Here is a 26826-nt window from a genome sequence, read left to right on the forward strand (position 1 = left end):
AAACAAAAAAATATTTACAGGGGGGTAACAGTGCAAAACAAAAACCTTACGGTTGTAACAGAAAAACGGTCTGCTTATTGCAAACACAGACTGGTTTGCTCGGGGAGGGGGGCAGATATCCCTGGAATGTAGGAGACCAAGGGGGGGGGGGGGGGTGGTATTTGATGGTGGTGCATAAAACAGGTAGAGTTGCAGCCTTTACGGCGCCAAAGACCCGGGTTCGATCCCGACTACAGGTGCTTGTCAGTAAGGAGTTTGTACGTTCTCTCCGAGATCTTCGGTTTCGCACTGTTTAATTGTCGTTTTGTAGGTTAAATTGGCTTTGGTATCAATAAAATTGCCCCGAGTGTGTGTAGGATAGGGTTGATGTGCAGGGATCGCTGGTCGGTGTAGACTCGGCGGGCCGAAGGGCCTGTTTCCTTGCTACACCTTCAAACTATAGGGGCAATCCCTCCAGTCTCCCAGAAGAGAAGGCAATAACCAAAGAGGGCAGAGATTCATTGTAGTCGGTGGGAGGTTTAGTTTAGAGATACAGCAGGGGAACAGGCCCTTCGGCCCACGCCGACCAGCGATCCCCACACATTGACACCACCCGACACACACACACACACACACAAGGGACAATTTGACATTGAGACCAAGCCAATTAAACTACAAACCTTCACTGCTCTGGAGTGCAGGAACTTTAGTCAGAAGAACTCATTGCCACAGAGGCCACAAGTCAGTGGATATTTTTCAGGCAGTGATCAGCAAATTCTTGATTTGAACTGGGCATCAAGGGTTATGGTCGGAGGCAGGAAGATGGGATTAGATCAGCCATGATTGAATGGCGGAGTGGATGGGCCGAATGGACCTAATTCTACTCCTACAACTTGTGAGTGTGGGAGGAAAACCGAAGATCTCAGAGAAAACCCAAGGGGAGAACGTACAAACTCCGCACAGACAAGCACCTGTGGTGGGGATCGAACCAGGGGGCCTCCGGCGCTGTGAGGCAGCAACTCTACCTCTGCGCCACCGTGACTAAAGACGTCCCTCCTACTGAAGAGCAGTGTCACTGCTGGGAGGATGAGAGTGGACAACCTCAGTATATTTAGCTGCACATCTTGGATGGCTATGGATTGAGAAGTGGAGACTGCCCTTGCCCATTTTTGGTCAGCACCAACTCGATGGGCCGAAAGGCTGCTCTGCCTACCGCAGATGAGTGCGACTCTTTGATCGAACCGATTGCCCAAGGGGTGAATTGGGTTCAACTGTGGTCTTTTTACCCCTCCCCAGTGCTGTGGAAGTGACTGTCCTGGCGACAGGCCACGTTCATTCCTGTTCCTCCCCCTCTCCCTCTCCCCTCCCCGATCATTTACAACCCCCCCCCCCCCTCCACACACACACAAAAGTTCACATACTGTACAAGTCTGCCAAAAAGTCTCCATGCACCAACATGCGTGCAGGTTTGCCGAGCCCGTTCTCTGCCAAATCGCACCTCAGACGACGTGCCTTCTCCGCCCGAACCTCTCCTCCAACGAGGGGCGGTGGTGCTAGACCAAGGTTCCTATTTTGTCCTGCGCTTCTGACCTCGGGGCCAGGAGATCTTCCCAAAGGCGCTCCAGAGTTCAATGTTCAATGGCTTTCCCTTCCTGAAAGCCTGTCAAATGGATAACCCCAGTGGAAATCCACCCGATCCAATCCCTAACCCCCACCCCCACCTCTCAATAAGGTGTTCCCCACCCACACACACACACACACACATGTCCGCAAACAGCGAGAGTAACTTCGAGTGAACAGCTCGGGTCGTCGAATGGTTCTTGTTTGTTGTTCCGTTGGTACAAGAGTCAAAAAAAGGCGCGACGTCGCACTAGTGCGAGGGTCGTATAAAAGTGTGCAAGGTCGGTCTGGCCAGTCCCACTTGCTTCCCCCCCACACACACCCACAACGGCAAACCTCACCCCTTCCAACCTCTTGCCACAGTGTGGGGTTCAGTCAATGGGGTCTCCCTCCCTCTCAATGGTCTCCCTCCATCTCCATCTTGCACTCCCCTCTCCTTCCCGTCCTTGGCAAATGGAAGCAGGGAGGGCGTGTGTGTGTGTGGTGTGGTGGGTGTGTGTGTGTGTGTGTGTGTGTGTGTGTGTGTGTGTACGTGTGTGTACGTGTGTGTACGTGTGTGTGTGTGTGTGTGTGTGTGTGTGTGTGTGTGTCAGAGGGGGGAGAGGACGGGGAAGAAGGGTCCATCTCACTCCACCCGCACCAGGAGGCCATACAGGACGGTGGAAGCCCTCTCCTTGGTGATCCACTCGATCTCGTTGTTGCTGAAGCGCGGGTCGATGGACTCGCTGGCCCCGGCCGATGGCGGGCCGATCTTGTAGGAGCCCGGCCGCACGCACACCTGGAAGGCCACCTGCGCCTGGTGGTGTCGCTGAGAACGCACGTCCTTGAACCTGAAGGGGAGAGAGCATGTGGCAGATTTTACCGACTACTCCACTCCAGAGAGGAGCAAAACCGGGAGTCGACACCCCCTCCCCCAATCCTTATTATAGTCTAGTGCTTAGTTTAGATAGACAGTTAGATCTACTCTAGACCAAATATGAAGATGGTACACAAAAAAGCTGGAGAAACTCAGCGGGTGCAGCAGCATCTATGGAGCGAAGGAAAAAGGCAACGTTTCAGGCCGAAACCCTTCTTCAGACTGATGGGGGGTGGTGGGGTGGGGAGAAGGAAGGAAAAAGGAGGAGGAGGCCGGGGGATGGGAGGAGACAGCAGGAGTGCTGAGGAAGGGGAGGAGACAGCAAGGACTAACAAAATTGGGAGAATTCAATGTTCATGCCCCCAGGATGCAGACTCCCCAAGCGGAATACGAGGTGCTGTTCCTCCAATTTCCGGTGTTGCTCGCTCTGGGCATGGAGGAGACCCAGGACAGGGAGGTCGGATACGGAATGGGAGGGGGAGTTGAAGTGCTGAGCCACCGGGAGGTCAGGTTGGTTAATGCGGACCGAGCGGAGGTATTCGGCGAAACGATCGCCCAACCTCCGCTTGGTCTCACCGATGTAGATCACCTGACATCTAGAGCAGCGGATGCAATAGATGAGGTTGGAGGAGATGCAGGTGAACCTCTGTCGCACCTTGAACGACTGCTTGGGTCCTTGAATGGAGCCGAGGGGGGAGGTGAAGGGACAAATGTTGCATCTCTTGCGGTTGCAACAAGAAACTGGAGGTGTGCCTTTTCACACTTCTATATCTCGTGCCTGATGGGAGAGGGGGGGGGGGGGAAGAGGGAGCGACTCGTCCTTGGTTATGCTGCTGACCTTGCCGAGGGCTGCGCGAGCTGCAAGTGTCGTCAATGGGAGGTTAGCTTGCGTGACGGTCTGGGCTGGGTCCACAATTCTCTGCATTATCTTGCGATCTTGGAAAAGTGTTTGTTTACTTGTATAAAAAAAAATGTATCCATCCAATTTCCCGTTTATCCATTTTCCTAATTTATCTATTTTTTTTAAATGTATCTATTTTTTATTTTACTTATTTCCCTCTTTTGGAGAATGGGGTTAGAGGGAGATAGATCAGCCATGATTGAATGGCGGAGTAGACTTGATGGGCCGAATGGCCTAATTCTACTCCTATTCCTTATGACATATTCTGAGGCTTTGAGTCCTAGACTCTCCCACTAGTGGAAACATCCCCTCCACATCCACTCTATTATAGCGAGAGGATTTGAGTTTAGGAGCAAGGAGGTCCTACTGCAGGTGTACAGGGCCCTGGTGAGACCACACCTGGACTGTTGGGTGCAGTTTTGGTCTCCTAATTTGAGGAAGGACATTCTTGCTATTGAGGGAGTGCAGCGTAGGTTCACCAGGTTAATTCCCAGGATGGCGGGGCTGACATATGATGAAAGAATGGGTCGACTGGGCTTGTATTCACAGGAGTTTAGAAGGATGAGAGGATATCTTATAGAAACATATCAAATTCTTAAGGGATTAGACAGGCTAGGTGCAGGAAAAATGTTCCCCATGTTGGGAGAGTCGAGAACCAGGGGTCACACACAGTTTAAGATTAAGGGGTAGGCAATTTAGAAACATAGAAAATAGGTGCAGTTCGATTTAGGACTGAGATGAGGAAAAGGTTTTTCACCCAGAGAGTTGTGAATCTGTGGAATTCTCTGCCACAGAAGGCAGTGGAGGCCGATTCACTGCATCTTTTCAAGAGAGAGTTAGATTTAGCTCTTAGGGCTAACGGAATCAAGGGATATGGGGAGAAAGCAGGAATGGGGTTACTGATTGGGGATGATCAGCCATGATCATATTGAATGGCGGTGCTGGCTCGAAGGGCTAAATGGACTACTCCTGCACCTATTTTCTATCCAAGACTTTTCCCCGTGGCACTTACCGTATTTTGGGGCAGAATCGGTCCAGCCCCACGTATCGCATGGTTGGCGACAGGCTGACCTTCACCGTGTCCTTCTCCTGCGCGCTGTTGACCTCGGGGTCGTTGTACCCGTTCTGCAGCTCCACCTTCGCATGCTTGCTGCAGAAAATGGATGCACTCCCAGCTTTGTGTTGGGGACGAGGTTGGTGCAAGGGGGGGCCAGGGAGGAATGGGTGGGGGGTGAGAGGGAGGACAGGAAAGGAGGAGGAGTGTTAACCAAGAGGAAAATAGCCGTCAAAACACACCAGGTCTTCAGCCCAACATGCTCAGCGGGTGAGTAAATGCCCCTGTCCCACTTAAGAAACCTGAACGGAAACCTCTGGAGACTTTGTGCCCCACACAAGGTTTCCGTGCGGTTCCCGGAGGTTGCAGGTAGTGGAAGCAGGTAGGGAGACTGACAAAAACCTCCGGGAACCTTGGGTGGGGCGCCAAGTCTCCAGAGGTTTCCGTTCAGGTTTCCTAAGTGGGACAGAGGCATAAAGGCTGTGGGACTTGGGCCCGTCGAATCCTAACTAACACAGGGCTTGGCATCAACATGGTGGCATCAACATCGTGGCAGCTTGGTTTGGGAAAGGCTCCATCCAAGCCCAGCCCGTCACACACAACCACCTCCCTCGACTCCATCTACACCTCACGCTGCCTCGGCAAGGCCAGCAGCATCATCAAGGACCAGTCTCACCCCCGGCCACTCCCTCTTCTCCCCTCGGGCAAGAGGTACAGAAGTGTGAAAACGAACACACGCACACACACACCTCCAGATTCAGGGACAGTTTCTTCCCGGCTGTTATCAGGCAACTGAACCATCCTACCACAACCAGAGAGTGGTCCTAAACTACTATCTACCTCATTGGTGACCCTCGGACTATCTTTGATCGGACTTTGTTGGTTTTACCTTGCCCAAAACGTTATTCCCTTATCATGTATCTGTACACTGTGGACGGCTCGATTGTGATCATGTATTGTCTTTGCACTGACTGGATGGCGCGTAACAAAAGCTTTTCACGGTACTTCGGAACACGTGACAATAAACTAAACTGAACTGGCCTAAAGCACAGCCAAAGATCTCAATGAATTCCTCGCCAGAAAGTCAAGATAGATCCCAAGGGGCCTGTCCCACTTGCTGATTGTTTAGGCGACTGCCGGCAACACACACACACACACACACACACACACACACACACACACACACACACACACACACACACACACACACACACACACACACACACACACACACACACACACACACACACACACACACACACACACAGCCAAAACACGCACCTCCAGACTCAGACAGTTTCTTCCCCAAAGCAATCTGCACTCAATATGAAACCACACAGGGTACTATTCATGCAACACTCTTCCATGCTGCTACCCACCTTGCCCTTTCCTATCACCATGTGCAGTACTGATTATTCATTTATCTGATATCTAGTTTATAACATTGTTTTTAAATCGTGTCCTGTGTTTTTTTGTTTGTATATTATACACCGATGGAGTGGCAAGAATAATTTTGTTGTCTGCAGTGCTTACAATGCCAAATAAAGGCATTTGTTCATTCATTGAACGCACCTGAGCAATCACAAACGCCCGTGAAGCCACGTGTCCCAAACATTATGGTGCCCTGAAAAGGGGGGACTATGTATAAACGCAGCTGTAATTTCTACATGGTGAAACCAAAATGTATAAAAACTGCCTTTATTAAAATCTGACACTGTGCACTTTAACCACATGTCATTTTTTTTCTATTACAAATCTCAAAATTGTGGTGTACTGAAGCAAATAAATAAATGATGGGTCTTTGTCCCAAACATTATGGAGAGTGCTTTAGATTCAGAATAAAGGGAATAATCTTTAGTGCAAGATAAAGTCCGATTGCAGAGTCCGAAGGTCGCCAATGAAGTAGATGGGAGGTTAGGTCCACTCTCTGGTTGTAGGGGTGGTTCAGTTGCCTGATAATAGCTGGGAAGAAACTGTCCCTGAATCTGGATGCTTCTAGTGTTGGACATTTCTAAAAGGCTCAGACTGTCTACCCCCTCTCATAATTTTATATACTTCCCTCAGGTTTAGATTTAGTTCACAGATTCTGCGCAACAAAAAGGCCCTTCGGCCCACACCGACCAGCAAACCCCGTACACGGACTCTATTCTACACACACACACACTAGGGAATGAACGAATGAATACGTATATCGGCCAAGTATTCACATACAAGGAATTTGCCTTGGTGCTCCGCCCGCAAGTGACGGCAGACGATTTACACTCCTACCAAGCCAATTAATCAACAAACCTGTACGTCTTAGAATAAAGGGGAGGCTCTTAGAATAAAGGGGAGGTCATTTACGGCTGAGGAGAGAAAAAACCTTTTCACCCAGAGAGTTGTGAATTTGTGGAATTCCCTGCCACAGAGGGCAGTGGAGGCCAAGTCACTGGATGGATTTAAGAGAGAGTTAGATAGAGCTCTAGGGATAGAGCTCTCCTCCCCTCTCCCTCCCCTCTCCCGAGGGAGGTTCAGAAGTTTGGAAACACGTACCTACAGATTATTGTTGCATGTACCGATGTACAGGGAAAAAGCTTTTTGGTGCGAAAAAATTGCCAAGTGGGACAGGCCCTCGTGGCTTGAATGTAGCTGTTCCCATATGTTAGATAGAGCTCTAGGGGCTAGCGGAGTCAAGGGATATGGGGAGAAGGCAGGCACGGGTTATTGATTGGGGACGATCAGCCATGATCACAATGAATGGCGGTGCTGGCTCGAATGGCCGAATGGCTTCCTCCTGCACCTATTTTCTATGTTTCTACGTTTCTACGTCATTGGGAGTGTGGGAAGAAACCGAAGATCTCGGAGAAAACCCACACAGGTCACGGGGAGAGCGTGCAAACTCCTTGCAGACGAGCGCCCGTAGTCGGGATGGAACCCGGGTCTCCGGCGCCGTGAGGCAGCAACTGTACCGCTGCGCCACCCAACCGACATAGCAGAGGACATAGCAGAGGAATATTCATTGAGGCGTCGAGTAGGAATCTGCCTCCTTCCCTCTCACGTACCTGATACCAGCTCGCCGTGGTCCAGGGTGCGCCGCAGGGACCCGACGCACGTCCCGTGGTAAGCCGTGTGCCACTTCTTGTACACGTTGGTGACTTCACATCGTGGGTTCAACCTGTGGGACCCCACAGGAGATACCAATGAGGACAAGGTGCGACAACAATGAGACACAGCATGGAAGCAGGCCCTCCAGTCCAAACCCACCATCGATCACCCGTTCTGCGTTATCCCACTCCCTACGCACCGGGGGGCAATTTACAGAGGGACGATTAACCTGCAAACACCCACGTCTTTGGGATGTGGGAGGAAACCGGAGCACACGGACGCAGTCAGCCCCACCCCCACACACACACAGAGCCCCCCACACACAGTGCCCCCCACACACACAGTGCCACCACACACACACACATACAGTGCCCCCCACACACACAGTGCCCCCCACACACACACAGTGCCCCCCACACACACAGTGCCCCCCACACACACACAGCCCCCCACACACACAGCCCCACACACAGCCCCACACACAGCCCCACACACACACACACAGTGCCACCACACACACAGTGCCACCACACAGCCCCACACACACACACACAGTGCCACCACACACAGCCCCACACACACACACAGTGCCACCACACACAGCCCCACACACACACAGTGCCACCACACACACACACACACAGTGCCACCACACACAGCCCCACACACACACAGTGCCACCACACACACACGCACACATTGCCACCACACACACACACACACACACAGTGCCACCACACACACACACAGTGCCCCACACACACACACACACGGCGCCCCACTGCTCTGTGGAGCTGCTGCCACTTGCCACTGGCCACCTACCTGAGGGCAAACCTGCACCATCCGAAGGGGAGGGCGTAGTCTTTGGGCGGGTCGCCCCGCTTGTAGTAGGCCTCGTCTCCCCGCAGCTTGTGGCACGACTCGCAGTAGCACAGGTTGCACTTCAGCTCCTCGTTGAAGTATCCATCTGCGAGGGCAAGGACACCAGTCACTGCCATGTCAACCCACGGCCCCCTCTTCCCCCACCGAGATCTGAAGAAGGGGCCCCAACCCCAAACATCACCCAGCTTCTGTCTCCAGAGATGCTACTGCAGCGTTTAGTCTCCACCCCACTCACCTCTAGGCCAAGTCATGCTTCCTCTATCCCCTCCCCCTCTCCTCTGCCGCCATTTTGGCCGCTGAAGGGTTGAAATAGGTGATGTTTCGGGTCGAGACCCTTCTTCAGACTCCATTTCTGCCTGACCCGCTGAGTCACTCCAGCATTTTGTGTCTACCGTCGGTGTAAACCAGCATCCGCAGTTCCTTCCTGCACATTTAACCTACAAACCTGTACGGTCTATGGAATGTGGGAGGATACTGGAAGCTGGGAGAATGTACAAACTCCAAAGATGTAATGGGTTTGTAGGTTAATTGGCTTGGTAAATGTAAAAATTGTCCCGAGTGGGTGTAGGATAGTATTAATGTGCGGGGATCGCTGGTCGGCACAGACCCGGTGGGCCGAAGGGCCTGTTTCCGCGCTATATCTCTAAACCAGGGGTTTCCAACCCTTCTCGTCCCGTTTACCCCTGGCAACTTTAATAGCATGTAACAATGTTATTTAACTGATTTATGACCAACTAATGAACAGATACTGGTATACCAGAACCAAACACAGTCAGTCAATGAGAAATAATAGGTGCAGCTCCAGAATCAACAAATTTACCCCCTGGGTCGGCAAAATGTACCCCCTGGGGGCAAATTTACCTCAGATTGGGAACCCTTGTTCTAAACTAAACCTCCATACACACAAAACCCACAGTAGAGGGCATGCTGACCGGTTGCATCGTGGCTTGGTTCGGGCAACTTGGGCGCCCTGGAGCGGAAAAGACTACAAAAAGTCGTAAACACTGCCCAGTCCATCATCGGCTCCGACCTTCCTTCCATCGAGGGGATCTATCCTCAAAAAGGCCGGCAGTATCATCAAGGACCCACACCATCCTGGCCACACACTCATCTCCCCGCTACCATCAGGTAGAAGGTACAGGAGCCTGAAGACTGCAACGTCCAGGTTCAGTAATAGCTACTTCCCCACAGCCATCAGGCTGTTAAAACTGGCTCGGACAAAACTGATTATTAATAACCCATGGTACACAAAAATGCTGGAGAAACTCAGCGGGTGCAGCAGCATCTATGGAGCGAAGGAAATAGGCGACGTTTCGGGCCGAAATCCTTCTTCAGACTGATAGGGGGTGGGGGGGGGGGGGGGGGGGGGGAGAAGGAAGGAAAAAGGGAGGAGGAGGAGCCCGAGGGCGGGGGGATGGGAGGAGACAGCTCGAGGGTTAAGGAAGGGGAGGAGACAGCAAGGGTTAGCAAAATTGGAAGAATTCAACGTTCATGCCATCCGGACGCAAGCAACCCAGATGGAATATGAGGTGCTGTTCCTCCAATTTCCAGTGTTGCTCACTCTTGCAATGGAGGAGACCCATGACAGAAAGGTCGGATTGGGAATGGGAGGGGGAGTTGAAGTGCTGAGCCACCGGGGGTTCAGGTAGGTTATTGCAGACTGAGCGGAGGTGTTTGGCGAAACGATCCACTTAGTCTCCCCGATGTAAATATTAATAACCCATTATCTGTTTATTTGCACTTTATCAGTTTATTTATTCATTTATATAATGGTATATGGACACACTGATCTGTTTTGTAGTCAATGCCTACTATGTTCTGTTGTGCTGAAGCAAAGCAAGAATTTCATTGTCCTATACAGGGACACATGACAATAAACTCACTTGAGAACTTGAGGATTCAACCCGCGTCTCTGGCGCTGTGAGGCAGCAACTCTACCGCTGCGCCACCCTGCCGGCCCTGGGGCTCAATAACAGGCCAGCACCCCTTCTTCTCTTGAACCACGACATAATATAGAGAGGCCTCTTACCTGGCAGAGGAAGGAGCTCCTTAAACCTGGCACAGAGGGCCTGGTATTCACAGGTCTTCATGGGATTCACTTCTGGCGGCGGAGTCCAGCACAGGTTCTCCTTGATACCTTTGGTGAGTACAACAGCAGAGACAGTCAGAGGCACAAGGGACACATGAGCAACACCCAAGCCTTGGAGTAAATATTGTGGCCATAGAAAATAGGTGCAGGAGGAGGCCATTTGGCCCTTCGAGCCAGCACCGCCATTCATTGTGATCATGGCTGATCATCCCCAATCAATAACCCGTGCTTGTCTTCTCCCCATATCCCTTGATTCCACCAGCCCCTAGAGCTCCATCTAACTCAATAATGTACCCGAGCTGTCCTGGTTCCCATCATCTCTCGCAGCTTGAGAGATGGTGACAAAATGGCCGACAGACTGGCCTGGATCATTGACTCCCTTGACTCCGCTAGCCCCTAGAGCTCTAACTAACTCTCTCTTAAATCCATCCAGTGACTTGGCCTCCACTGCCCTCTGTGGCAGGGAATTCCACAAATTCACAACTCTCTGGGAGAAAAAGTTTTCTCTCACCTCAGTCTTAAATGACCTCCCCTTTATTCTAAGACTGTGTGGCCCCCTGGTTCTGGACTCGCCCAACATTGGGAACATTTTTCCTGCATCTAGCTTGTCCATAGAATGTTGGGGGGGGGGGGGAGAAGGCTGGAAAAGAGGTGGGGGCGGGACAAAGCCCGGCAAGCGATAGGTGGATACAGGGGGAGGGATGGGGGTCTCGCTGAGTTGATTATCACGTGTACCGAGGTGCAGTGAAGAGCTATTGATGGCGGATCTGAGGCAAACTGAAGAGGAGATAAAAGGGTGCAGGATGAGCAGGGAAGGGGTGCGAAATGTGAAGCCGGAGGAAGGGATAGAGGTGGAAGGGTGAGGGGGAAAGGGGCGGGATAAGGGGAGAAATGGGGGGCGCACCCAGGTGGAATATAGGGAAGAGGGGAAAGATAAAGGGACGGTAGACAAAAATGCTGAAGAAACTCAGCGAGTGAGGCAGCATCTATGGAGTGAAGGAAATAGGCGGCGTTTCGGATCAAGACCCATGTGGGTGGTGGGTAGAGGGAAGAGGCGGAGACACTGGGCTGTGGGAGAGCTGGGAAGGGGAGGGGAAGGAGGGAGAAAGCAGGGACTACCTGAAATTGGAGAAGTCAATGTTCAAGTAAGTCAGTAAGTTATTGGCCAAGTATTCACATACAAGGAATTTGCCTTGGTGCTCCACCCACAAGTAACAACATGACATACAGTGACAGTTACGAATGACTCGGAAAACACTAAACATTAATAATAATAAGACATTAATGATAAAACACCATTGATCAAGCATGTGAACCAACAAAATACCAGTTCAAAGGAGGCTACAGATTTTTGGCTGTTGAGTAGAGCAACTACTCGTGGATAAAAACTGTTTTACGTCTGGCTGTGGCAGCTTTGACAATCCGGAGTCGCCTTCTAGAGGGAAGTGATTCAAAGAGTTTGTGGCCAGGGTGAGAGGGGTCAGAGATGATCTTGCCAGCTCGCTTCCTGGCCCTTGCAGTGTACAGTTCATCAATGGAGGGAAGGTTGCAGCCAACAACCTTCTCAGCTGATCGGACGATTCGCTGCAGCCTCCAGATGTCGTGCATGGTGGCTGAGCCGAACCAGACCATGATGGAGAAGGCGAGGACAGACTCTACGATGGCCGTGTAGAATTGGACCATCATTGCCTGATTGTGGCAGATTGTGCTTCCTCAGGGAGGGGGTTATGTCATTGAAGTTGGAGAATCAACGATGATACTGTTGGGTTGCAAGGTGTGCAAGCAGAACATGAGGTGCCGTTCCTCCAGTTTGTGTCTGGGCCTCACTCCAGCAACGGAGGCCGGCCAGTAACAGAAAGATCGGTGCGGGAATGGGAAAAGCGAGTTAAGATGGCGATGAACCGGGAGATCCGGCAGGCCAAGGGAGATGGTCCAAGCCGGAGAGGCTATTGACTAAGGACAGACAGCTCAGCTGCAAAGAAGGCCTGCTGTCACTCCCAGTCTCACTCTCATCTCCGAGTCCAACGGCTACCAATTCATCTTGGACACAAAATGCTGGAGTAACTCAGCGGGACAGGCAGCATCTCTGGAGAGGAGGAATGGGTGACGTTTCGGGGTCGAGACCCTTCTTCAGACTGAAGACCCGAAACGTCACCCATTCCTTCTCTCCAGAGATGCTGCCTGTCCCGCTGAGTTACTCCAGCTTTTTGTGTCAGCCTTCCATTTTAACCAGCATCTGCAGTTCTTTCTTCAGTTGTCGTGGCCAGTTCAAGACCCCGGTTGTCCCCCCCCCCCCCTCGCCAGCCCCTCTGGAGAAGAGACGCCACCAGGTTCACACTTACCGTCAACCACACCGGCCTTCTCCACGTCGCCCTGGCAACACAAGTGGCTGCCGTCACTCCCCGGGGCCATGATATCGTTGCTCACTATGGTAACCTGTCCAGAATAAAGCACGTTAGGCCCGAGAATTAGACCAGGAAAACCTTGACCTGTTCCCCCCCCACCCCCACCCCCCCCCCCCCCCCCCCCGAACTTCGGGACTCTAATCAGAAAACTGACCACTTCCCACAACTTTTACCAGCACCAGCCATCCACGTATGCAAATCCTGGATTCTAGTAGAGTGGATGTGGAAAAGTCCAGGACCAGAGGGCACAGCCTCAGATTTAAAGAACGTTCCTTTAGGAAGGAGATGAGGAAGAATTTCTTCGGTCAGAGGGTGGTGAATCTGTGGAATTCTTTGCCACAGGTTTGCGGTCTGCTTTGCCAGTCACGGTGGCGCAGCGGGTAGTGTTGCTGCCTTACCTTCCACTACCTGCAACCTCCGGCAACCACCTGCAACCTCCGGCAACCTCCGGCAACCACCTGCAACCTCCGGCAACCACCTGCAACCTCCAGGCAACCACCTGCAACCTCCGGCAACCACCTTCAACCTCCGGCAACCACCTTCAACCTCCGGCAACCACCTTCAACCTCCAGGCAACCACCTTCAACCTCCGGCAACCACCTTCAACCTCCGGCAACCTCCGGCAACCTCCTGCAACCACCGGCAACCACCTTCAACCTCCGGCAACCACCTTCAACCTCCGGCAACCACCTGCAACCTCCGGCAACCACCGGCAACCACCTGCAACCTCCGGCAACCACCTGCAACCTCCAGGCAACCACCTGCAACCTCCGGCAACCACCTTCAACCTCCGGCAACCACCTTCAACCTCCGGCAACCACCTTCAACCTCCGGCAACCACCTGCAACCTCCGGCAACCACCTTCAACCTCCGGCAACCACCTGCAACCTCCGGCAACCACCGGCAACCTCCGGCAACCACCTGCAACCTCCGGCAACCACCTTCAACCTCCGGCAACCACCTGCAACCTCCGGCAACCACCTTCAACCTCCGGCAACCACCTTGAACCTCCGGCAACCACCCTCAACTAGCATCGCAACCGGCTTTGACTAAAAAATTACCGGTTTTTAAAACGGCAACCTATTTTTAGTCGCGACCGGTTATGAATTTTTTGAAATAATCGCCAGAACATAGAGGAAGCGGAAACCACTTTCGACCATTAGGGAGACTGACAAAAACCTCCGGGAACCGCACGGAAACCTTGGGTGGGGCGCAAAGTGTCCAGAGGTTTCCGTTCAGGTTTCCTAAGTGGGGCAGGGGCATTACAGCGAATGCGGCGCCGGAGACCCGGGTTCCATCCCGACTACGGGTGCTGTCTGTACGGAGTTTGCACGTTCTCTCCGTGACCTGCGTGGGTTTTCTCCAGGATCTTCGGATTCCTCCCACACTCCAATGACGTGCGGGTTTGTAGGTTAATTGGCTTGGTCAATTTAGTGGGTGTAGGATGATGCTAATTGTGCGGGGATCGCTGGTCGGCACGGACCCGGTGGGCCGAAGGGCCTGTTTCGGCGCTGTATCTCTAAACTTCAAAGGCCAGGTCAATGGATATTTTAAAGGCAGAGATGGATAGACTCTTGATTAGTACGGGTGTCATGGGGTTGTGGGGAGAAGGCAGGAGAATGGATGTGAGAGGGAGAGATAGATCAGCCATGATTGAATGGAGGGGTAGACTTGACGGGCCGAATGGCCTAATTCTGCTGCTATCGATGCATTTGAGGCATAGCGGATAAGACTAGCTGACAGTGCCTGGGGTTTGAGAGAACAAACACTGCACGGTTTAGTTGAGCTCACAGAGCTGACTGGCTCCGAAATAATGAAATTAGGGAACTATTTTGGGATAATCTTAATGTAATTCAATGTCAATTAAATTTAGTTAAACGCAGAAGGTTTTAGAGCAAGGTGAAGTAATTAATGATGTCATACAAAAAACTGTACACTTACAGGGAACATAGACATATAAAATAGGTGCAGGAGTAGGCCATTCGGCCCTTTGAACCAGCACCGCCATTCAATATGATCATGGCTGATCATCCACAATCTGTACCCCGTTCCTGCTTTCTCCTCATAATCCTTTGATTCCGTTAGCCCTAAGAGCTATACCCAACTCTCTCTTGAAAACATCCAGTGAATTGGCCTCCACTGCCCTCTGTGGCAGAGAATTCCACAGGTTCACAACTCTCTGGGTGAAAAGGTTTTTCCTCATCTCAGTCCAAAATGGCCGACCCCTTATTCTTAAACTGTGGGTGACCCCTGGGTCTGGACTCCCCCAACATGGGGAACATTTTTCCTGTCCAATCCCTTAAGAATTTGATGTGTTTCCATAAGATCCTCTGTCATCCTTCTAAATTCCAGTGAATGTCATCATATGACAGTCCCGCCATCCCGGGATTTAACCCGGTGAACCTACGCTGCACTCCCCCAACAGCTAGAATGTCCTTCCTCAAATATCTGTGCCGAACATGATGCCAAGAACAATTCCCACCTGCCTGCATATACTCCATCCCTCCATGTCCATATGCTTGCCCAAAAGTCTCTCGAATGCCACTATTGTATTTGCATCCATCCCCACCCCCTGCAGTGCGCTCCAGGCATCCACAACCCTCTGTGACTTGCCGGGACTGTCAGCCACGTCACAATTTAAAATGGCGCTGGTACCCGCACGTGCGCAGTTGGGGGAGGGTGGCTGGGCCCGCCGCCATTTTGACCTCGCGTCACAACGGGGAACCGTCAGCCGCGCCTGCGCAGGTGGGGGAAGTTTGCCGGGCTGGATTCGCCATTTTGTCTGAACATGGCCTCGTGTATGTATGGGTGCTTGGGTGAGTGGTGGAATATTGCGTTGGGGGGGGGGGGGGAGGAGGGGGATCCAACTCCTTTCCTTTAACTCGTCTCCTTTAAACTTTGCTTCTCTCACCTTAAAGCCGTGCTCTTCAGTGTTCTGGGGAAAAATGTTCCGACTACCATCTGGGGTGGATGAGAAAGTGGGATAAGATAGAACTAGTATGAACGGGTGATGGATGGTCGGCGTGGACTCGGCGTGGACTCGGTGGGCCGAAGGGCCTGTTTCCGTGATGAATCTCTGAACTAAAACTACTCTGTGGAGGTTGGGGGGGTGGGGGAGGGAGACGAGGAAATAAATCTTATCTAAAACTCATCATTCATCTGATCTATGCCCCTTTATGTGATTTTATTCACTCTTGGGGCAGCGGTAGAGTTGCACCAGTGACCCGAGTTTGATCTTGACTACGGGTGCTGGCTGTATGGAGTTTGTTCGTTCTCCCTATGACGGCGTGGTTTTACCCTGAGTGTTGCCTCCTAAACGCCAAAGGCATGCGGGTTTCATAAGTTCATACGTTCTAGGAACAGAATTAGGCCATTCAGCCCATCAAGTCTACACTGCCATTCAATTATGGATGATCCTGCTTTCCCTCTCAACCCTATTCTCCTGCCTTCGCCCCATAACCATCGACACCCGTAGTAATCAAGAACTAATCAAGGTTAATTGGCCTCTGTAAGTGTGTGTGGGATAGTGTTAGTGAACAGGGGGATCGCTGGGCGACATGGACTCAGTGGGCCGAAGGGCCTGTTTCCATGGTGTATCCCACGCTGTCTAAAGGTTTCAGGTTAAACGATTAAAACAGAGAGACTTCACACAGTTTAGAGGAGACTCACCTGTTCACATTGACCGTACAGGTCAATAACTACGAAGCAAGGGCTAGGGATGTCTTGGGTAGCCACGCCTTGGTCCATTCCATTAACGTACAGGTGTAGACCCTGTGTGTTGTCCACCAGGAGACCAAGGACCGTTCCTTCTGGGCACGTGTCCAGGTTGGGGCCATAATTGTCACAAATCTAAACCGGACACAAAACGTCCAGGAAGAAATGAGTCGTGTGGAGGCCTGCGCTCGAAAGCCTTTCCCTCTCATCCCACTGGGAGTTGAGGGCGCAAGAGAAGACAGCTAGACAGTGAGGAGACAACATTGGGAGGAGGTGGGGCGGGCGTTACAGGTGACACCGGGCGGAGGTGACAGGTCACACTGGCGGGATGGAAACTACAGGTGACACCTGGAGATGGTGTTGCAGGAGTTACAAGCAATACTGGGAGGTGGTGGGTTTGGGGGTGGGAGTTACAGGCGAGGTCGGGAGGAGGGTGGTGCGGGATTTCGAGGAGACACGAGGAAGAGGTACAGGGGCCGAGTTACTCCGGTACTTTGTATCTTCCAAAAAGCCCTGTCCCACTGTGCGAGTTCATTCCAAGAGTTCTCCCCGAGTCTGCCCTGATTCGAACTCGGAGATTTACGGTAATGGCCACTCGTCGGTACTCGGGGCTCTCGTGGACATTTTTCAACGTGTTGAAAAAACATTCACGAGTCCTCCCGTGCTTACCTGCCATTAGCGAGTCTTCCCGAGTACCTGCCGTTAGCGTTACGAGCCGCTAAGAGACGTCCCCGAGCTCCGACGTACCCGCTACGTTCATTCTCCGTGCTTCCCACGAGTTTGATTATTTTTGAAACTCGGGGGAGCTCTTGGAATGAACTCACACCGTGGGACAGGGCTTTTAGGGGATAGAAACCTCACCTTGAGCGAATTATGGAAGACGGACCCTCGTTGGATCAGCCAAGCAGAGCGCTTGATTGAGGAGGCTGTGCCTGGGAAGTTAAACCTCTCAGGACAATGTCCAATCACCCCCAACGAGAGCGAAGAGGTCCACTGCGTGTTCAATCGATCAATCCGAATCTGAAAAGTAACACACATGAGACACAATCCACAAGTTCTGTACACTGTGGACAGTACAGTCGTCATCGTATATTGTCTTTCCGCTGACAGGTTAGCACGCAACAAAAGCTTTTCACTGTACCTCGGTACACGCGACCACGGTTTAAGAACAAGGGGTCAGCCATTTAGAACGGAGACGAGGAAACACTTTTTCTCACAGAGAGTGGTGAGTCTGTGGAATTCTCTGCCTCAGAGGGCGGTGGAGGCCGGTTCTCTGGATGCTTTCAAGAGAGAGCTAGATTTGGCCCTTCGAGCCAGCACCGCCATTCAATGTGATCATGGCTGATCACCCCCAATCAGTACCCCGTTCCTGCCTTCTCCCCATATTCCCAGACTCCGCTATCTTCAAGAGCCCTATCTAGCTCTCTCTTGAAAGTGTCCAGAGAACCAGCCTCCACCACTAAGGCAGAGAATTCCACAGACTCACAACTCTCTGTGAGAAAAAGTGTTTCCTCGTTTCCGTTCTAAATGGCTTACCCCTTATTCTTAAACTGTGGCCCCTGGTTCTGAACTCCCCCAACATCGGAAACACGTTTCCTGCCTCTAGCGTGTCCAAGCCCTTAACAATCTTATATGTTTCAATAAGATCCCTTCTCATCCTTCTAAACTCCAGAGTGTACAAGCCCAGCTGCTCCATTCTCTCAGCATATGACAGTCCCGCCATCCCGGGAATTAACCTTGTAAACCTACGCTGGGCTCCCTCAATAGCAAGAATGTCCTTCCTCAAATTAGGGGACCAAAACTGCACACAATACTCCAGGTGTGGTCTCACTAGGGCCCTGTACAACTGCAGAAGGACCTCTTTGCTCCTATACTCGACTCCTCTTGTTATAAAGGCCAACATGCCATTGGCTTTCTTCACTGCCTCCTGTACCCGCATGCTTACTTTCATAGACTGATGTACAAGGACCCCCAGATCCCGTTGTACTTCCCTTTTCCCCAACTTGACGCCATTTAGATAGTAATCTGCCTTCCTGTTTTTGCCACCAAAGTGGATAACCTCTCATTTATCCGCATTAAACTTCATCTGCCATGCATCTGCCCACTCACCCTTTTCAGTCTTCAAGGATCCAACATTGGTCTTAACTAATTTTTTCCTCTTCACATACCTAAAGAAGCTTTTACTATCCTCCCTTATATTCTTGGATAGCTTACCTTTGTACCTCTTCTTTTTCCCTCATATTGGATTTTTATTTATCTTCTGTTGCTCTTTAAACGTTACCCAATCCTCTAGCTTCCCGCTCATCTTTGCTACGTTGTACTTCTTCTCTTATATTTGTATACTGTCCCTGACTTTCCTTGTCAGCCACGGTCGCCCCTTACTCCTCTTGGAATCTTTCTCCCTCTTTGGAATGAACTGATGCTAGTACTATTATCAGATGTGGGTATGATGCACATTATTCACTCATTTACATCAAAAGCTCATCGCAGAAGCTGTACGAGTGCTCACCCACCCCTGTGCCTCACTCCCCCCCCCCCCCCCCCCCCCCCAACCATACCTGGAAGAGTAGTTGCCGGGGCAGGGCCTGAGCCGATGCCACCACCCCCTGGTTGTAGCTGGCCACGCGGGTGGCTGTGTGCCCCTCGTTGGACAAGAGGATGTTCCTGCCGTGGTTCTCCATGAACTCGATGGTCGCCAGGAACACCGACGCCTCGTTATCGCACTGAAAGAGAGAGGGAACGGCACCACCATTTGTTGTGGGCGGAAGTAGTAGGTTGGATATGGGGGGGTGGGGGGGAAGAGGGGGCGCCGGCGGGGTGTGCCGTCGGGGAGGGAGAGAGGGGGGCCATCGGGGGCAGAGAGAGAAGGGGGGCTGTCGAGGGGGCCGTCGGTGAGATAGAAGGGGGGCCGTTGGGGCGAGAGAGATAGATGGGGGCCATCAGGGAGAGAGAGAGAGAAGAGAGGGGGGGGGGGGGGCCGTCGGAGAGAGAGATTCGGAGACCCGTCGGGGAGAGAGTGGGGGGCCGTCCTGGGAGAGGGGGGGCCGTCTGGGAGAGGGGGGGGCCGTGGGGACGAGAGAGGGGGGGGTCGTCGGTGGAGGAGAGATTGGAGAGAGAGGGGGCTTGTCGGGGAGAGAGATGGGGGGACCTTCGGGGACAGAGAGAGAAGGGGGGCCATCGGGGACAGAGAGAGAAGGGGGGCTGTCTGGACTAGAGAGGGGGGCCGTTCTCGGATGAGGTCGTCTGGGAGAGGGGGGGGGCCGTGGGGAAGAGAGATGGGGTGCCGTCGGGTAGAGAGAGGGGGGCTGTCGGAGAGAGAGAGCCTGCAGTTTTCACGGGACAGAGAGCCTAAGGGACGTCCCTTGTGTAGGAACTGCAGATGCTGGTTTAAACCGAAGATAGACACAAAATGCCGGACAGGGTGACGTTTCGTGTCGAGACCTTTCTTCAGATCCGTCCCCTCGCTTACCGGGCTGAGGTCTTCCTCCTCTTCGCTGCAACTTCCCGACGACATGGAGGGCGGCTTGGTACTCTCCGTCTCCTCCAGGGTGCTGGAACTGACGATGGACATCGACACCACCTTCCCGTAGAGGTCCACGACGGCAAACACGTTCTGGCGGGGCAAAGGCAGAACACAACAGGCCCATCATCGCGGACACTGGAGCTAGAGGCAAAAAGATGAGAGTAACTCAGCGGGACGGGGCAGCATCTCTGGAGGGGAGGGCATGGGTGACGTTCGGATCGAGACCCTTCTTCAGACTGGTTCTTCGACTCGGAGCTCCATCATCCTGCGAGAGGGCCTGAACAAGCTCGTCGGGGCCACTGCGGGAGGCCTCAAATAGGCCTCTACCACGGGTCGAGGGTTATGATGATCCAGGTATGCTGAGGCTTTCGCTGTGGAGTTCCTCTGCTCTCTTCTGCCTTTGCTGTTTGCCGATCTCTCTGTTAAACTTACAGGACTGATTTAAATGAGTCACCACCTGTATTTTATAGAGGGAAGGTTTCTACAGCTCGATTATCAATCAATGCCTAATTCCCTTGACCATCACAAAGGATTACACATGAATAACATCTCTGGGGTAAATTCAGTAAGACACTTAATTATCTGAACCTATTTTTCTTATTTCTGGGGAAGAGGACTGGACTTTGCTGCCTTCCCTCACAGTGGGAACCACGGTGGGGGGATGTTTTGATGTTTAATGTTAAATTCTTCTTGAATGTTGCGTTTTATATTTATTGGTGTGCTGCAAATGGTGCAAATGGTGCTGCAAATAGTGTGCAATAAATGTCCTTTGTCAGGGAGAAGGGAAACGAGAGATATAGACAATGATGTGGAGAGATAAAGAAGATTATATAAAAGTAACAATGATAAAGGAACCAGGCGGACTTAACCTACCTGATCTCCCAGTTGTCAAACACTTTAATTTTCACTCCCATTCCCACACAGACCTTTCTGTCCTAGGTCTCCTCCATTGTCGGAGTGAGACTTAATGCAAATTGGAGGAACACCACCTCATATTTCGCTTGGGCAGCTTACAGCCCAGTGGTATGAATATTGATTCCTCTAACTTCTCGTAACCCCGGCATTCTCTCTCTCTCTATCCCTCCCCCACCCAAGTCGCACCAGCTTCTCGTTTTCACCCAACAAACAGCTAACAATGGCCTGTTGTTTAAGAAAGAACTGCAGATGCAGGAAAAATCGAAGGTAGACAAAAATGCTGGAGAAACTCAGCGGGCGAGGCAGCATCTATGGAGCGAAGGAATAGGTGACGTTTCGGGTCTCCTGGATGCTCAGCACTTCAACTTCCCCCCTCCCATTCCCAAAAATCTGACCTTTCTGTCCTGGGCCTCCTCCATTGTCAGAGTGAGGCCCAGTGCAAATTGGAGGAACAGCGCCTCATATTTCGCTTGAGTAGTTTACACCCCAGCGGTATGAACTTTGACTTCTCTAACTTCAAGTAGCCCTTGCTTTCCCTCTCTCTCCATCCCTCCCCCCTTCCCAGTTCTCCCACCAGTCACACTGTCTCCGACTACATTCTATCTCTGTCCCGCCCCCTCCCCTGACATCAGTCTGAAGAAGGGTCTCGACCTGAAACATCGCCCATTCCTTCTCTCTAGAGAGGCTGCCTGTCCCGCTGAGTTACTCCAGCATTTGGTGTCATAGAAACATAGAAAATAGGTGCAGGAGTAGGCTATTCGGCCCTTCGAGCCTGCACCGCCATTCAATATGATCATGGCTGATCATCCAACTCAGTATCCTCCACCTGCCTTCTCTCCATACCCACTGGTCCCTTTAGCCACACGGGCCACATCTAACGCCCTCTTAAATAGACAATGAACTGGCCTCAACTACTTTCTGTGGCAGAGAATTCCACAGATTAACCACTCTCTGTGTGAATTTTTTTTTCTCATCTCGGTCCTAAAAGACTTCCCCCTTATCCTTAAACTGTGACCCCTTGTTCTGGACTTCCCCAACATCGGGAACAATCTTCCTGCATCTAGCCTGTCCAACCCCTTAAGAATTTTGTACGTTTCTATAAGATCCCCCCTCAATCGTCTAAATTCTAGCGAGTACAAGCCGAGTCTATCCAGTCTTTCTTCATATAAAAGTCCTGCCATCCCAGGAATCAGTCTGGTGAACCTTCTCTGTACTCCCTCTATGGCAAGAATGTCTTTCCTCAGATTAGGAGACCAAAACTGTACGCAATTTTGGTCTACCATCAGAGAACTGGGTCTCTGCGCATCCCCCTGCAACTAGACCCTCTACTTCCTCAGCAACAGATCACAACCAGTACAAATACAGTCGAGGCAGGGACTACCGCAACGCTTACGAAACAATTAGACAGGTACATGGATGGGATAGGTTTAGTGGGATATGGGCCAAACGCTGGCAGGTGGAGGCGAGTGTCGATGGGACAAGTTGGTCAGGGAGGGCAAGTTGGGCCGAAGGGCCTGTTTCCATGCTTCATCACTCCATGTAGCCGGACACAGTGTCAACCCCACACCACTGTGCTGCCCTATACTTTTCCATGCTCCATCAATGTCCTAGGTAGACAAAAGTGCTGGAGAAATTCAGCGGGTGCAACAGCATCTATGGAGCGAAGGAAATAGGCAACGTTTCGGGCTGAAACCCTTCTTCAGCAATGTCCTTGCCTCTTAGTTTAGTTTAGAGATACAGCACAGGAACAGGTCCTTCGGCCCATCGAGTCCGCGCCGACCAGCGATCTCCGCACACTAACACTACCCTGCACAGTTCACATTTATGCAAAACCAATCAACCTAGGAACCTGTAGTACGTCTTTAGAGTGTGGGAAGAAGCCGGAGAAAACCCGCGCAGGTCACGGGGAGAACGTACGAACTCCGTACCGACGAGCACCCCAATAGCCCTGTCCCACGGTACGAGTTCATTCCAAGAGCTCTCCAGAGTTTTTAAAAAAAAATCAAACTCGTGGTAAGCACGGAGAATGAACGTAGCGGGTACGCCGGAGCTCGGGGACGTCTCTTAGCGGCTCGTAACGCTAACGGCAGGTACTCGGGAAGACTCGCTAACGGTAGGTAAGCACGGGAAGACATGTGAAAATTTTTCAACATGTTGAAAAATGTCCACGAGAGCCCCGAGTACCGATCAGTGGCCATTACCGTAAATCTCCCGAGTTTGAATCAGGGCAAACTCAGGAGAACTCTTGGAATGAACTCGTACCGTGGGACAGGGGTTTTAGTCAGGTGCCGGGTCTCCTGCGGTCTACCACTACGCCACTGTGCCCGCCCTTTGTGTCTATCTTCCAACACTTTCTCCTCTTAGGGCCCCAAACCGGCCGCCCACTGTTCCCCCTGGGCACTGGCTTGGTCGATTGGCACCTACCTTGGCAATGCCCGCAGCCGCCACGCCCATGTCCTCTCCGTCGACGAAGACGTGCATGGTGTCGTCGCTGCCGCGCTTCACGCCCACGCGGTTCCCCACCTGCGGAGCAAGAGCGCGCTGTGAAAACGGCAGGGACGGCACTGCGCTCAAGAGGCAAAAGCTGGAGTAACTCAGCGGGACAGGCAGCATGGAGGCATGGAATGGGTGACGTTTCGGGTCGAGACAAAGCTGGGTGGCAGTGTGTGCTGCGATGCGGGTGCTATGAGGCTGCAGGGTGACTTGGATAGGTTGGGTGAGTGGGCAGATGCGTGGCAGATGCAGTATAATGTGGATAAATGTGAGGGGGAGGGAAACAGATATGGAAGGTTAAGGTGTGAAAACGAGAGCAGATCTGTGAAAATGTCGAATGGATCATTAACTGAGGGGTTGGTGACAACGAGGCGTACAGTCAGTGAAATTTAATCAGGACAGTGAGACTAGTCGGAGAACAAGGGTGGGGGAGGGATGGAGAAGTCAGAGAAGTCAATATGAGGCAAAATATGAGGTGCTCTTCCTCCAATTTGCGCTGGGCCTCACTCCGACAGTGAAGGAGGCCCAGGACAGAAAGGTCAGTGTGGGAATGGGAGGGGGAGTTGAAGTGTTTAGTAATTGGGTGATTTACTCTCATGTACAGGTGAGTGGACCCAGGACAGAGAGAACAGCGCGGGAATGGGAACGAAAGTGTTGAGTAACCGGGAGATCGGGTAGGCCAAGGCAGACTGTGATGGGACACTGACTGACGCCATTTTAAACGGGGATTTCGTGGGCCGAGGCGGACTGCGCGGAGGCTCTGCGTGCGGGGGGGACGGACGCCATTTTTAACAGGGATTTCGTGGGCCGGTGCCAGCCGCCTGGACCTACCGTCAGCCGCTCGAGCGAGAAGCCGTAGTTCTGCTTCTGCAGCGCACCGTTCCGCCTGACCTCCGCGCCGCTGACCAGCCAGCTGACCTTCGACCTCAGCTCCAGCAGTGAGGCGGGCAGCCCCGACGAGGCGCAGGTGATCTCGAAGGGCTGCAGGGTGGTCAAGCCGATGTGCAGGGAGCCCGACCACTGCTCGTCCATCTCGTCCACCTTGACCTGCGGGCGGGCAGCAAAAAGGGCGAGAGAAAGCTCAGCCCACTGTGGCCAGATGCTCCACGCACATACCCCATTTTTGCACACGGACAATTGATTTTATAACATTATTGTTCTATAGTTTAGTTTGGAGATGCAGCGTGGAAACAGGCCCTTCGGACCACCTGTACGATCCCCGCACAGTAACACTATCCTACACACACACACACAACAGGGACAATTTACAATTATACCGACCATTATCCAGTTAGCCTTTGGAGCTAAGACAAGTGAAGTCAAGTTTATTTGTCACATACACATACAAGATGTGCAGTGAAATGAAACTGGCAAAAACTACAGAACAGAACAGAATAGAGCAGAATCAGTATTTACATGATAAGAAAAAAAAATGGTTTGATACACAACACAACAGTAAATTAGTCCCTGGTGAGATAAGAGTTTACATTCCTGATGGCCTGCGGGAAGAATCTCCGTCTCATCCTCTGTTTTCATAGCGGAGGCGTTTGCCTGACCGTAGCAGCTGGAACAGTCCGTTGCTGGGGTGGAAGGGGTCCCCCATTATGTTGCTGGCTCTGGATCTGCAACCCCTGGTGTATAGGTCCTGCAGGGGGGGGGGGGTGAACCTTCTGACCGTCTGAATTTTGTCGTCGGCAGGGCAGTACTCTGCATATCGCCAACTTGGACAATTTGGTTGATACCTCCAGATTCAAGGGCAGTTTCTTCCCAGCTGCTGCCTGACCCGCTCAGTTACTCCAGCATTTTGTGTCTATCTTCAGTATAAAGTTCTGTAGGGGGCGCTGCTCTGGCAGCAGCCATGTCATGCAGCTCGTCAGTTTTTCAACCTTTTTTTATTTTTTTAGTATGTTTTAAAGTCTGTATTTAATGTTTCTTTGTGTGTTTTATGTGGGGGGTGGTGTGGGGGGGGGGGGGGGGGAAACCGCTTCGGTCGCCTCCTCCACGGAGAGGCGAGTTTTTCCAGGTTGCTTCCCCCGTGGCCTAACATCAAGGATCGACGCGGCCTTTCCCGGAGACGCGCCCGGGGCTTCAGCGGCGGGCGCAGCGTGGACTCTCGGCGTGGAGCGGGTGAGCCCTCGCTGGAGGGGAGCGCTCCGTTTCGCTGACCCGGGGCAGCCGGCAGCCTGAAGTCGCAGCCTGAAGCCGCGGTCTGCAGAGCTCCAGCTGGTGCGGCGTCTACAGCCCGGGATCTCACGTTGGGGACCCGGGGGAAGAAGAAGCCATCACTGCCGGCCCGCGGCCGACTTCTACCGCGGGTCCGGCATGGACTTACCATCACCCCTGGAGGGGAGCTTCGACCGCCGGCCCTGCAGTCTACGGTGCTTCTGGCTGCGGCGGGGACTTTAAATCTTGACCGCCAGCCTGCGGCCTACAACAACTTAAAGCCGCGGTCTCCGGTGAGGAAGAGCCGATCCTGGACTGACTCTGGACTCTGGTCCTGTACACGGGGGGGAAATGGAGGAGGACTGGCCAAATTTTGAGCCTTCCACCACAGTGATGAATGCTGTGGTGGATGTTTGTGTTACAGTTTTATTGTGGTTGTGTGTTCTTTATTATTGTATCGCTGCAGACAACCCAAATTTCCACCAACCCTGGTTGTGTGGCAATAAATGATATCTAATCTAATCTAATCTAAACCAGCATCTGCAGTTCCTTCCGTCATCTGCACATTAGGGCACGGTGGTGCAGCAGCAGAGTTATTAAGGGCCCGTCCTACTTTCACGACCTGATTCACAACCTTTTTTACTCGTGGACATTTTTCATCGTGCTAGAAAAAACGCCCCGACCTACTTGATGCCACGAGTACCTACGACTAGCATCACGGCCCGCTACAACCTCCTACGACCTCGTGACGACCATGCTGCGAGTACGAGACAAGGGCAAACTCGGCAGAGGTCGTGAACTAGGTCGTGAAAGTGGGACAGGCCCTTTGCTGCCTGACAGCGCCAGAGATCCAGGTTCGATCCTGACTACGGGGGCTGTCTGCACGTTCTCCCCCGTAGGTTTTCTCTGAGAGCTCCGGTTTCCTCCCACACGCGGGCCTGTTTCCGCGCTGTTTCACTAAACAAATTCATGGTTGCCAAACAACCTGCACATCCTTTCACTGACCAACACGTCTGTGTGTGTAACAGGTAACCCTCTCTAAACCAAAGATCCTATAGCGGAGCAAGATAGACCACTCCTTCTAAATGCAATGGGCTGACGTGTAGTACGCAACGCAGCGGAACGTGGGCCTTTTTTTCATCCGTTTC

The 26826-nt window shown here is 52.2% G+C and overlaps 1 protein-coding gene across 5 annotated transcripts in view; it reads right to left on the bottom strand.

The window, feature by feature from the left end:
• Window positions 1-2163: 2163 nt before the first annotated feature.
• The window catches only part of neurl4 (neuralized E3 ubiquitin protein ligase 4), a 71150-nt gene continuing 46487 nt past the window's right edge, over window positions 2164-26826 (bottom strand). For all 5 annotated transcript variants that reach the window (XM_033016296.1, XM_033016295.1, XM_033016294.1 and 2 more), the window contains 12 exons: window positions 24347-24562; window positions 23447-23545; window positions 20054-20197; window positions 19143-19307; window positions 17446-17604; window positions 16540-16719; window positions 12808-12901; window positions 10406-10513; window positions 8317-8461; window positions 7452-7564; window positions 4369-4531; window positions 2164-2429 (listed from right to left, as the gene is read on the bottom strand). In XM_033016296.1, the coding sequence (XP_032872187.1) occupies window positions 2225-2429; window positions 4369-4531; window positions 7452-7564; window positions 8317-8461; window positions 10406-10513; window positions 12808-12901; window positions 16540-16719; window positions 17446-17604; window positions 19143-19307; window positions 20054-20197; window positions 23447-23545; window positions 24347-24562 (1791 nt within the window). In that variant the 3' untranslated portion in view covers window positions 2164-2224. The remainder of the gene's footprint in view (window positions 2430-4368; window positions 4532-7451; window positions 7565-8316; window positions 8462-10405; window positions 10514-12807; window positions 12902-16539; window positions 16720-17445; window positions 17605-19142; window positions 19308-20053; window positions 20198-23446; window positions 23546-24346; window positions 24563-26826) is intronic.

The sequence above is a fragment of the Amblyraja radiata genome, unplaced genomic scaffold, assembly GCF_010909765.2.
Source record: "Amblyraja radiata isolate CabotCenter1 unplaced genomic scaffold, sAmbRad1.1.pri S43, whole genome shotgun sequence".
NCBI classification, from domain to species: Eukaryota; Metazoa; Chordata; class Chondrichthyes; order Rajiformes; family Rajidae; genus Amblyraja; species Amblyraja radiata.